At 38.0% G+C, this 13,155-nt stretch overlaps 1 protein-coding gene across 2 annotated transcripts in view; it reads left to right on the top strand.

Moving 5' to 3' along the window:
• SMAD4 (SMAD family member 4) overlaps positions 1-13,155 on the top strand; it is a 61,897-nt gene that overhangs the window by 34,145 nt on the left and 14,597 nt on the right. For both annotated transcript variants that reach the window (XM_033177702.1, XM_033177703.1), the window contains exons 9-10: positions 7,287-7,470; positions 8,868-9,036. In XM_033177702.1, the coding sequence (XP_033033593.1) occupies positions 7,287-7,470; positions 8,868-9,036 (353 nt within the window). The remainder of the gene's footprint in view (positions 1-7,286; positions 7,471-8,867; positions 9,037-13,155) is intronic.

The following is a 13,155-nucleotide window of genomic DNA, read 5'->3' as shown; positions in this document are numbered from 1 at the left end:
CAGAAGCATTCTTTTAACAATATATATTTATTACCTTCTTTAACGGATTTTCTGTGTTATATTGTGTGTTGTGATTTTAAACATTTTTGTAGGTCAAGGGGTCTAGCCTTTTCATAAAACACTTTTTTTGAGAAATGTAATATACAGAAAAGTATATAACACAAATAAGTATATAGTCTAACATCACTAAAACCAGTACTCATGTAACCACTACCCAGATCAAGAACTAAAACATTACAGCATCCCAGAAACGTTCCTACCCCATGAATTTTGTCTATGTCAAAACCTTCTCTTTCCTTCTCCCCAGAGGTAGCCACTGTCCTGCTTTTTATGAATAAAAAGCACTTTTTTTCTCTTTTATTTATTTTTTATTTTTAAAAATTTTTTAAATTTATTTTGAGATGAACTCTCGTTCTGTCGCCCAGGCTAGAGTGCAGTGGCGCAGTTTGGCTCACTGCAACCTCCACCTCTGGGTTCAAGCCATTCTCCTGCCTCAGCCTCCCGAGTAGCTGGGATTATAGGCACCCACCACCATGCCTGGCTAATTTTTGTATTTTTAGTAGAGATGGGGTTTCACCATGTTGTCCAGGCTGGTCTCGAACTCTTGGCCTCAAGTGATCTGCTCCATTGGCCTCCCAAACTGCTGGGATTACAGGCATGAGCCACTGCATCCGGCCCTTTTATGCTCTTTTAAAGTGATGAAGACATCCCTAAACAGTCTAGTAATCTGGCTTTACTTGTTTTTTAAATTGTATAAATGGAATTACTGTATCAGGATCTTGATTCGTGTGTGTGAATATATTGTGACAAGAGGGGAAAATCTAGAGTCTGAAGAATGAGAGTTTTTGCTGGCTATCCTTGAGAGTCATTAGTGGCTCCTGGCAATTTGGGGATCTCAGTGTTCATATAGCTTAGTGGGAGGTAGTCTGCAGCAGTGAGGGTAGTCAAGGCTCTGAAGAAAGACCTACCCTGGATAGAGTCATAGGTGCGTATAGCGGCGGTGACATTTAGCTAGTCATTTGGACCTCTTCAGTACTTGCCTTTGGCCTCTTGGTAGATTTAATTCATTCTTTTCATGGTAGAACTGGTGTTTAGGCCCAACATCTCCTGGTTAGAAAATAGTATTAATCAGTTGAGGCTATGCTTTTATAGTAGTGTGCATTGACATTAAAGCCTCTGTCTTTTTTTTAATAAACCAGGTCTCACTATGGGGCTCTGTCTTTAGATAGAATAAGGAAGTGATTTATTGGTGAGGCTGTCCTGAAAAGGTCTCTGTCGAGGTAGTTGCCGCAGAGGATTTGCTCTGCATGCACACCTTTAATGGAGTCAGCAGGTAGAACCCAAATGGTCTTTGGCTGTGGATACTAATGGGCCCTTGAGGAGTTCTATCTCACAACTGTTCCTCTTCATTTCTCCTTTTGTACTGTTTCAAGAATATTATAACTGATTTCCCTGTTAGGAGAGCTTCCAGTTCTAGTACCCTCCTTCTCAACTGTATCTCTACTGCTACTCAATATTTATTTTAAAATTTGAATCTAGTTATTTTCTTTGCTAAAGAACTTATTCCCCTACTCAATGCTTGGCCATAGGATAAAGTCCAAATTCCTTAGCTAGGCAGAAAAGAATCTCTGGTCCTGGTCCTTGTGTGCTTCTCTAGCCTCATCTCTTGATGCTTTAACCTAGATATATCATCCCTCTGCTTTTTTCTCGTACTCTATATTAGTTATCTATTCTGCAACAAATTACTCCAAAACTTAGCAAATTGAAACAATAACAATTTGTCATATCACTTAGTTTCTATAGGTAGGGATCTACACGTGGCTTAGCTGGGTGGTTTCGGCTCAGGATCTCATGAGGTTGCACTAAAGTTGTCAGCTGGGGCTGCCATCATCTGAAGGCATTTTCAGAGGCTAAAGGATTCACTTTCAGGGTCGTTTACTGACATACCTGACAAGTTAGTGGTCTCGGTGGTGGTCTCGTTGGCAGGAGGCTCCAGTTTCTCTTCTTGTGGATTTCTCTGTAGAGCTGCTTGAATATCCTTATAATGTGACAGCTAACGAGTGATCAGGAGAGAGTAAGACAGAGTCTCGGTGTCTTTAAATACTTAGCCTCAGAGTCACATCATCATATCTGTAAGAGTCCATGTCCTGTGGGAGGGGACTACACAAGGATGTGAATATCAGGAGGTGAGAGTCATTGGGGGTCATCGTGAATGTTGGGTCCCGTGCTCTCCTATCCTCCCAAATGTGGTGAGCTCTTTGAAAATCCAGCGTAAGTGCACTACTGATGGGAAGCCTTTCCTAATCCTTTGTTCCCTGCTACCTAGTACTTTATAATTGTACTAAATTATAATTACTAGTTTACATGTCCGCTATCCTTGCTTAATGTAGAAAAGAAGCCAAAGTTTAAAACTTTGTGTAGGTATATGGTTAGTGTAGACCCGGTGTGATGAAGCAGTGCTAAAATATTCTACCATAGATTTAGAGCTATTTAAACAGGAAATATACATATACCTTTGAATCTTTTGTATGTGTAAAAATCATCAATAATATATAGTAAATTTATTTTGAGAAATTATTTTTGAAGATAGTTACATAAATGTTTTAGGAAATAGATGATATAATTGTAGAAAATGAAAATAAAGATTGGTCGTAATTACCTTGGTGTTAAAAGATTTCAGATAGGCAGCATACTTGGTGATTCCATGTGTTGACTTTGGAAAAGTTTAATCACCTCATTTCTTTTTTACCAACTTATTGTTTTTGCTTTTTCTTAAAACTGAGGTATATTCATCAAATTGAATATTGATTGCAAATTAAAGTGAAAGAGTTCTTCAGTGTCTGAGGTTATTTTGTTCAGATTCACAAATGGATTTGAAACCTACAAATTTCCAACTTCAGGTGTGTTCTAGACTTTGGAGAGTACCTTTTTGTATTAATAAAAGATTCTCACAGGGCATCTCATCCATATCTTAATAATAAAGGTAAAAATTCATAGTGAGTCACTTAGGTGCTTTAAGCAAATCTTTACACTTTATTTGGAATGACTTTATTTTTATTTAAAATATTGAAGATAGGCAGAGCACTTTGGCTTACTCCTATAATCCCAGCACTCTCAGAGGCCCAGGCCAGGGGATCGCTTGAGCCCAGGAGTTTGAGACCAGCCTGGGCAACATAACGAGACCCCGTCTCTACACAAAAGTACCAACAAATTAGCCAGACATGGTGGTGTGCACCTGTAGTCCCGGCTACTCTAGAGGCTGAGGTGAAAGAAGCACTTGAGTCGGGGAGGTCAGGGTTGTATGAGCCATGATTGCACCATTGCATTCCAGCCTGCATCTCAAAAAAAAAATACGTAAAAATTCTGAAAACAAAAAATTGAAGACAATACCTTGGAGATCTAAATCTTTCATTATAATTTAACAGCATTTATTTGATAAGACGGTACTTTAGAATTTCCCCATTATAAAAAGTATTTAGATAAGTTTTTTCATTGTAAACAATTTTTTTTGTTAACTCAGTCTTTTAAAACCTTTGGCCAGTGATGAGCAGTTTTGGGCTTCATGGCTTAACTTCACTAATTTAGGAGCAAAAAAATAAAAATATCAAAGTTAGCTCATAACTGTCTTACTCCCTTTCAAATGAGTTGGGGCATTCAGAAAGCCCACTCTGCGCTGAATAATTTCAGCCTTCTGTTGATGCTAGTTTTGAGAACTGCGGAGTTGTCATTATATGGCATTAGTCCTTGCAGGCAAAAGCGTGAAGAGATTCTAGAAAAGTTTAATAGTTGTTTCCTATTACTCTCCCCTGTTTTTAAAATAAGAATGATCGCTTCTGACTGATTAGCAAATTGAGAGTGGAGTAAAAAAGTTTTTCACATAGTGCTTTGTATCTCAGTACTGTCAGATTTGCTGGGACTCATTTAGATGAGCTCTAGCATTCTCTGTCCTCCTAAGTGGTAGCCCACTTACCTTTGCATTCCTAGGCCTTTTTAAGTCACTGATCGGTAGTGCAACTCTCCTATGCTGGTTTCTTTTTATTCTCAAGTCTCCTAAAATGTGTCTTCCCAGTACTAGTGTGTCAACTCAAACTAAACCTGTTCAGAGTGCAGCTTTAGATAACCATTGTTGTTTTATGGTGTCTGAACTATTAAGACAAACAAAAACAGTTACTTTAGTGAGTAGGAAATAATAAAGTAAGGTTTAGGTGCAGTTGCAAATGTTGTAAATAATGATGATAAGAGTACATTTTTCAGGCCCGGTGTGGTGGCTCACAGCTGTAATCCCAACACATAGGGAGGGCAAGGCAGGAGGATCACTTGAGCCCAGAAATTCAAGACCAGCTTGGGTATCATAGGGAGACCCAACCCCATGTCTACAAAAAACTTAAAAAATTAGCCAGGCATGGTGGCCTGCACCTGTATCCCCGGCTACTTGGAAGGCTGAGGTGAGAGGATAGCTTGGGCCTGGGATAGCTTAGGATAGCTTGGACTGCAATGAGCTGTAATCGTGCCATTGTACTCTAGCTTGGGCAAGAGGGTGAGACTCCCATCTCCCCCCTCCTCCCAAAAAACATATTTTTCTTAAACATGGAAGCTATAAAACTCCCATTTACCCCCCATCCCCCGAATTGACTCTCACAGAAAAAACATTGCTTACCATGGAACTTTGCTTCTGGTTAGTATCTTTTGGTATAAACCAGGAAATGTATGTACTTGGACCTCATTTTTTTTTTTTTTTTTGAGACAGAGTCTCACTCTGTTGCCAGACTAGAGTGCAGTGGCACCATCTTGGCTCACTGCAAACTCCACCTCCCAGGTTCAGGTGATTCTCCTGCCTCAGCCTCCTGAGTAGCTGGGACCACAAGTGTGTGCCACCATGCCCAGCTAATTTTTATGTTTTTAGTAGAGATGGGGTTTCGCCATGTTGGTCAGGATGGTCACCATCTCTTGACCTCGTGATTGGCCCGCCTTGGCCTCCCAAAGTGCTGGGATTACAGGTGTGATCCATCACGCCTGGCCCTCATTTTCTTCTTACCTAGTATTATAAATATTTGTTTATAACTAAATTTAACATTTGGACTGATTGTGTAAAGACCACTTTTAAGTGCTGTTACTGTTTTTTTTGCTGTGTTTTTTTTTGGCCGCCAAAACATTGGGTGATTGATGTCTTAGACAATCTCTGTAGTTTTGGTTTAACCAGTATACCTATCAGTTGTTCGCTGAAGCTTCTTGTCCATAGCATAATGTGATATCTTCACATTACATTTTCTATAGACAATAATTTTTTTTTTTTTTTTTAATATTTGAGATGGGGACTCTGTGGCCTGGGCTGGAGCGCAGTGGCACTCTCATGGCTCACTGCCGTCCTGACCTCCCAGACTTAGGTGATTCTCCCATCTCAGCCTCCCATAGCTGGGACTACAGATGTACACAACCATGCCCAGCCAATTTTTCTATTTTTCGTAGAGACGAGGTTTCACCATGTTGCCCAGGCTGGCCTTCCTCCTGGGCTCAAGTGATCTGCCCATTTTGGCCTCCCAAAGTGCTGGGATTATAGGCATGAGCCACCATGCCCGGCTGAAAATAATTTCATAAATACTTCAAAACTGGCTTTTTAAGAAGACACTCAGTGAAGACACTTAGTGTATTACTGGTTTTTGTGTTCTAATCATAATGAAATATATTTAAACAAATATTTATCTTTGTGACAAGTTCATTAGCGTGACATGGCAAAACATTTGAGTTTTTAAGTTTTTGAATTATCCAATCTTCATGTGATCTGTTTTGGTAACTCCTCATTGGAAAGTACTTTATTGCTTGGCAGCATTTCGAAAAGTAATTAGGGTACATAGCTTTTACAAGTTGTTTTCTTTTTAAAAAATTTTAAGCATCAATCATACTTCATTTTAGGTTATTTTTTTTTTCCCCATAAGATCTGGGTTTTTGTCATTCTAAGTAACTTTGTTGAAAGTAAGATTGTTGAAAGTTTTATTGCTTCAAATTCTGGTTTAAAGTTCATAAACAGCATATTGAGATACAGATAAATCTTTCTTTTAAATATGTCGAACCCATTTCCACCCTAGGGTCTTTGCTTTTGCTTCCTCTCTGAAATCTGTTTATAGTCTTTACATAGATAAAAGGTTATTCAGATCTCATCTGTTCAGATAGGATGTCCCCTACCATCCAGTCTGAAGTGTTCTTCCAGTCATCTGCTCTTCCATGCCCTGTTTTATTTTCTTCACAGTGTTCATCGTTACCTGAGTTATTTTATTTGTTAGCTTATTTGTCTGCCCCGCACCTCTGTGAGAACGGGGACTGTAGCTGTTTTGTTTCCTACTGTGTATGCAGTGCCCAGAAAGATCCCTAGATACTCTGTAGGTATCTGTTAAATGAGTTAAAACAGGAAAGCCAAGTAATTTTTATGTATTTGGGCTTGATGTAATAATTATTGTATACAAATAAAAATTAGAAATACTTGATCAGTTGTCTTTGCAAACCAAAGTAGCACCTCTTTTTTTTCCCTATTATTTAAAATTGTATATTGCTGTTCAAATGAATACACTAAATACGTCTTCAAAGTTAAAATTATGGTAGTTAATATGACCTGACTTCACTAAAAATATCTTTTGCTATGGCATAGATGGGACAAATGACCTTCTATCCAAGAGACAATTGAGAATCTGTGTGTACAACAACGGTGCGATTAGAGTATAATTAACCTTAACTCAGGGATGGGATAGCTGATTTGCTTATGCACTTTCTCTCAATTAGGGAGTCTATAAAAACATGTCTTGAATCGATGTTATTCAAGGACAGTTCCCTGGAATACATCTTAGGGTCAGTGTGTTTTTAAAAAATGAAAGTTGAGGCTATGTAGAGAATATGAGTAGTCAAATGAAACATCATGGTAAAATAATTTATTTTAGATTCTGATTATTTCTGTTTCTTTAAATTCTCAGTTGACCTGGTCCTAAGAACCAAATTCCAGATTTTAAAAAATGACTTTTAGAACTTGAGGATAAGTGGTAATTAGAAATTAAAAAAAAAAAAAATGACTTTAGGGTTTTAAGAACAGTGCTAGGTACTCAGCTAGAAAATAGAAGACATGGAAATTCCTATTTTTTAATGCATTATGTTATTTTAATCCAGTTGTTTTGGGGGCATTACATTTCCTCTCCCCTTCCTTCACCCTTTCTTTTAGGAAAAGCTTTGTGTTGTGGAGTGCAAGTGAAAGCCTTATACCTTTCTCTCATGGGAGGATGTTCTTTCCCATTTATTTCCTATAGCTCCTGAGTATTGGTGTTCCATTGCTTACTTTGAAATGGATGTTCAGGTAGGAGAGACATTTAAGGTTCCTTCAAGCTGCCCTATTGTTACTGTTGATGGATACGTGGACCCTTCTGGAGGAGATCGCTTTTGTTTGGGTCAACTCTCCAATGTCCACAGGACAGAAGCCATTGAGAGAGCAAGGTATTGATTGTATGGTCAGATAGTTACTTTAAAAATTTAGCATAATACATTATTGTCTTTTATTCAAAGTTATGTTTTCCCATTTACATTATATGTGTTCTTAAATATAAATAAAATAATAAAGGTCATGTTGAAAATTCAGAATTTGTAAGCACTCCATCTTCATTGTCAATGTTTTTGTTGTGTAACATATAATGATAAAAGATAGCCTTTTTTATGTTAGTAGATTTCTGTTTCAAATAGTAAGTATACCTTTTGGAATTTAGTTTGAAAATTTTGTTTTCTGTGATCATACATTTCTACAAATTACTGAAAGGAAGTAATATTAAAAGAGAACACGTTTCTGAAAGTTTTAGTTACAATGTTAAAAGCATTGGTAATAAAAGGGAAATGGTTAAGTAAATTATGATAAATTTTTCATTTTTTATATAGTCATTAAAATGTTTAAAAGTTTGTATAATGAAGTTGGGTGCAGTGGCTCACGCCTGTAATCCCAGCACTTTGGGAAGCGCACTTGAGGTCAGGAGTTCGAGACCAGCCTGGCCAACATGGTGAAACCTTATCTCTATTAAAAATGCAAAAATTAGCCGTATGTGGTGGTGCATACCTGTAATCCCAGCTACTCAGGAGGCTGAGACAGGAGAATTGCTTGAACCCGGGAGGCGGAGGTTGCAGTGATCTGAGATCGTGCCACTGCACCCCAGCCTGGGTGACAGAGTGAGACTCCGTTTCAAAAAAAAAAGTTTATATAATGAAATGGAAATGCTTACAATGAAATACTACAGGAACATACCATTTTATCTACTGTATGATCTCAGCTTTTTAAGGATGTGTGTGCTAAAGAACATAATCTTGGCTCTATCACTTGCTGTCTGACTTTGGCAAATTACCTAACCACTAAGCCACTTCTGGCTAATAGAGTTTTCTGTGATGAAGAAAATGATTTATATTTGCATTGCCCAGTTCAGTAGCCACTAGCCGCATGTAGCTATTGAGCACTTAAATTATAGCTCACTTGATTGACTAATAGGATTTCTAATTAGTTTTAATTTAATTTAAATAGTCACATGTGGCTAGTAGCTATCAATTTGGACAGTATGCCTTAGTTTCCTTATCTAAAAAAATAGTAATAGTACTTATTGAGTTGTAAGGGTTTAATGAGAACTCATACTACATGCTCCTGACACATAGTAAGCATTGTATATATGTGCATCATTATTAGATATGAACAGGAAAAGAAAAAAGAAGGAAATATACAAAAATGTTAATAATAGCTGTCTTTTGGTTTTGTATGATCATTTTTCATTTTTCAATATTAAGCATGCTATACAGTCTGAACTAAATTTTAATTTTAAATATTTATCAAGATAAAATGTAATTTCTTTTTTCTTCCTAAGGTTGCACATAGGCAAAGGTGTGCAGTTGGAATGTAAAGGTGAAGGTGATGTTTGGGTCAGGTGCCTTAGCGACCACGCGGTCTTTGTACAGAGTTACTACTTAGACAGAGAAGCTGGGCGTGCACCTGGAGATGCTGTTCATAAGATCTACCCAAGTGCATATATAAAGGTTAGTTACAATTTTATTTGAATAGTTTAGACTTAAAGCTCTATTTGTTGTCAAAAGAATTGAAATCCAGGTGGAAGGAATGGAAAAATGTTTAAGTATAAAGCACATTTTCGGAGGGCATTTATTGACATGATCAGTAATCTAGTTTGGTGGTTGCCAGTTTGTTACATGTTTTATTTTTTTATTTTATTTATTTATTTATTTTTGAGACAGAGTCTTGCTGTCATCGCCCAGGCTGGAGTGCAGTGGCGTGATCTCGGCTCACTGCAACCTGCGCCTCCCCAGGTTCAAGCAATTCTTGTGCTTCAGCCTCCCAAGTAGCTGGGATCACAGGCACATGCCACTGTGCCTGGCTAATTTTTGTATTTTTAGTAGAGACGAGGTTTCACCATGTTGGCCAGGCTGGTCTCGAACGCCTGACCTCAAGTGATCCTCCTGACTTGGCCTCCCAAAGTGCTGGGATTACAGGTGTGAGCCACTGCACCAGGCCTGTTATATGTTTTATATAATACAAAGGCTCTTGAAAATGCTGAGTGAAATTTCCAAAGTTGTATTCCTTTAACTTGAAATTTGTAAGAATCAGACTCTGGACTTTCATCTTAGCCAGTCTTCAGGATTTTATGGAAGGGAATTCTAAAATTAATAGCTTTTCAAATTAAGAACCTGATAAGCCTGAAATATTTTTCACTAGTTATTATATATTCAACCTCTTTGAATTTTACTTTATAATATAACCTGTTTTTGAAAGAGAAAGATAGTTGTAATTAGATAGCTTAAATATATTTTTAATTTTGCATCATCCTCAGCATTTTCGTTGTCAGTGATTGTAAATTGGTGGAATTAACTGTATCTCATAACTTATTCCCAGGAGGTTGCTTACGGTAAAAATAATATAGCCCCATAGCATCTATAAAAATGGAATTGCCTGATTGCCTTACAACAGCAAACCCAGTTTCTCGTTTCCAGTTATAGTTTAGTTAAAGAATATTGGAATTTTTTTATATGACACTTTAAAACATACCAAGTATAGAGAAAATAATAAACCACCTGTACCTGTCATCCAGCTTCAACAATTATCAGCATTTTACCAATCTTTAATGTGTTTCTCCCCCAATTTTTTTTTCCTGACATCGTTGAAAGCCAATTTCAAACAGCATAGTCACTCATAAAATATTTCTGTGTGAGTAACTCATAAAATACGCCTGTGTGACTCAGAAATCTATACAGACTTCTGAAAAACATAATCTCTGTGCTGTTTATTAAACTTAATAAAATTAGCATCAATTACCTGTTAAAATTTTCAACAATAGAGCATTAGTTATAGTTTTAGTCTGTTAGAACAATAGAATAAAACAACAAAATATTATATTTATTGATAGGATATCCATGGTATAGACAAGTTAGTTATTAAACAATACATAAGGCCTGATTCAGTGGCTCATGCCTGTAATCTTAGTACTTTGGGAGGCCGAGGTTGGAGGATTGCTTGAGGCCAGGAGTTTAAGACCAACGTGAGCCACAAAGTAATAACCCCCCATCTTTACAAAAAAATTAAAAAATCAGCTGGGTGTGGTGGTGCATGCCTGTAGTTTTAGCTACTTGGGAGACTGAGATGGAGGTATTGCTTGAGCCCAGGAGTTCAAGATGGCGGAGAGCCATGATCATGCCACTGTTTTCCAGACTAGGTGATAGAGTGAGACCCTTTCTCAAAAATAAATAAATAAGTAAATAGACAATACATAGACTATGATCCCATTTTTGTTAAATGATGTCATGGTATTTGTATTTGTTTATACGTACCCATAAGTCTAGGGTGGCATGTATAATGCAGTTGTCTCTGTGAGGTGGAAATTTTTGGATTTTGCATTTTTTTTCCACAAGGAATTTTTATATTGATTATTTATGCTTTATTATTATTATTATTTTTGAGACAGAGTCTTGCTCTGTCGCCCAGGCTGGTGTGCAGTGTTGCCATCTTGGCTCGCTGCAACCTCTGCTTCCAGGGTTTAAGTGATTCTCATGCCTTAGCCTCTCTGGTTGCTGGGATTACAGGTGTGCGCTACCACGCCTGGCTAATTTTTGTATTTTTAGTAGAGACGGGGTTTCACCATGTTGGCCAGGCTAGTCTCGAACTCCTGATCTCAAGTGATCTGCCCAACTCGGCTCCAAAAGTGCAAGGATTACAGGTGTGAGCCATTACGCCTAGCCTGTTGTTATTATTTTTTAATGGCTTTGGATTTCCTTATATGTTTTGTAGTCCATTTTGTATTTGTTGGCCAAGGTTGTTTTGAGAGAATTCACTCATTTTATATTTTGTTTTTTCTTCCTGTCATTGCTTCACCTCATGTGGCAAGTTTGCCTTACCCTGGCATCTGGGATTCACATCTCAGAACCAAATCTTATAAATTTAGGAAGTAGGGGGATTTTGTCTCCTGAGGAAATTGAGTTCCATTCTGCAGGTATGCTTGGGGCCTAATTCCCGATTGCCTAGATTTCTCTGAAACTTTTTCCTGCCATGGGCAAGTATTTTATTCCTAGGTGTATTTCTGAATTGGCTGTATTTTGCCAGCACTTGATTTATGGGCAGGTGCCCAGTTGTAGCCCCCAGAGAGTTTGACTATTGTCTCTCTCCATATTATTCCAAGAAGTCAAATTCCTGTCCCCTGCCCTTTGTTTATGGTCTTGGTACCCCTGGTACCTCCTATCTTTAGTCTCTGCTCTCCACTGTGGGTTTTATTTATTATCAGTTTGGATGTATGGGTTGTTTCTGTATGAATTCCATGATCAGTTTGGAGAGGATAACTATTTTAAATAGTTTTTCTGTTATTTGTATGTGGTTGGAGCAGAGAGAGAAGGTGGTTACGTATACCCGCTTACCCATCTTGACTGAGAAGTCTTTTATGTTACTTATGTAATTTAAAATGACTTGATAGAGAACTACAGTGTTGAATATATACCATGTGCCAGATAGTATTTATAAACTTAATCAGATATGGAGTAGTATTTAAAACAATTGGGCTTAAAATGTGGAGTCTTGCAAGTGTAATTTCTTGGATTGTCAAATAAATATATTGTGACTTATTTATATTTTGGTACAGATGGCCTTTGAAAAGGCCCCAAGGTGTGAGACAAGTCATCACTTTGATAAACCACTGTCTTGGACAGATCTTAATAGTGATCTCGCCGGGCGCGGTGGCTCAAGCCTGTAATCCCAGCACTTTGGGAGGCCGAGACGGGCGGATCACGAGGTCAGGAGATCGAGACCATCCTGGCTAACACGGTGAAACCCCGTCTCTATTAAAAATACAAAAAACTAGCCGGGCGAGGTGGCGGGCGCCTGTAGTCCCAGCTACTCCGGAGGCTGAGGCAGGAGAATGGCGTAAACCCGGGAGGCGGAGCTTGCAGTGAGCTGAGATCCGGCCACTGCACTCCAGCCCGGGCGAAAGAGCAAGACTCCGTCTCAAAAAAAAAAAAAAAAAAATAGTGATCTCATACTTTTACCATGAACGGTAGATAAATATCTTGTTGGACAAGATATTTGAAGTTAAAAAAAAATCTCATTTGGTTATATTAACTAAGATTTTAAAATAATTATTTCTGTTTACCAAGTGTATTACTATTCTTTAGAAGAGTCTTACTAGTCAGAAAGAGACAGTTACAAGTACAACCCCTATCCACAATTTCACTTTCCATGGCTTCAGGTGTTTGTGGTCAACCAAAGTCCAACAATATTCAATGAAAAATTCCAGAAACAGTTTGTAAGTTTTTTGTTTTTTTTTTAATACTTTAAGTTCTAGGGTACATGTGCACAATGTGCAGGTTTGTTACATATGTATACATGTGCCATGTTGTTGTGCTGCACCCATTAACTCGTCATTTACATTAGGTATATCTCCTAATGCTATCCCTCCCTCCTCCCCCTCCACACAATAGGACCCGGTGTGTGATGTTCCCCTTCCTGTGTCCAAGTGAGCTCATTGTTCAGTTCCCACCTATGAGTGAGAACATGCGGTATTTGGTTTTCTGTTCCTGCGATAGTTTGCTGAGAATGATGGTTTCCAGCTGCATCCATGTCCCTACAAAGGAGACGAACTCATCCTTTTTTATGGCTGCATAGTA

Source organism: Trachypithecus francoisi, unplaced genomic scaffold (assembly GCF_009764315.1).
Source record: "Trachypithecus francoisi isolate TF-2019V2 unplaced genomic scaffold, Tfra_2.0 Lachesis_group19, whole genome shotgun sequence".
NCBI classification, from domain to species: Eukaryota; Metazoa; Chordata; class Mammalia; order Primates; family Cercopithecidae; genus Trachypithecus; species Trachypithecus francoisi.
The sequence above is the reverse complement of the archived record's forward strand: the minus strand, read 5'-3'. Positions and strand labels throughout refer to the sequence as shown.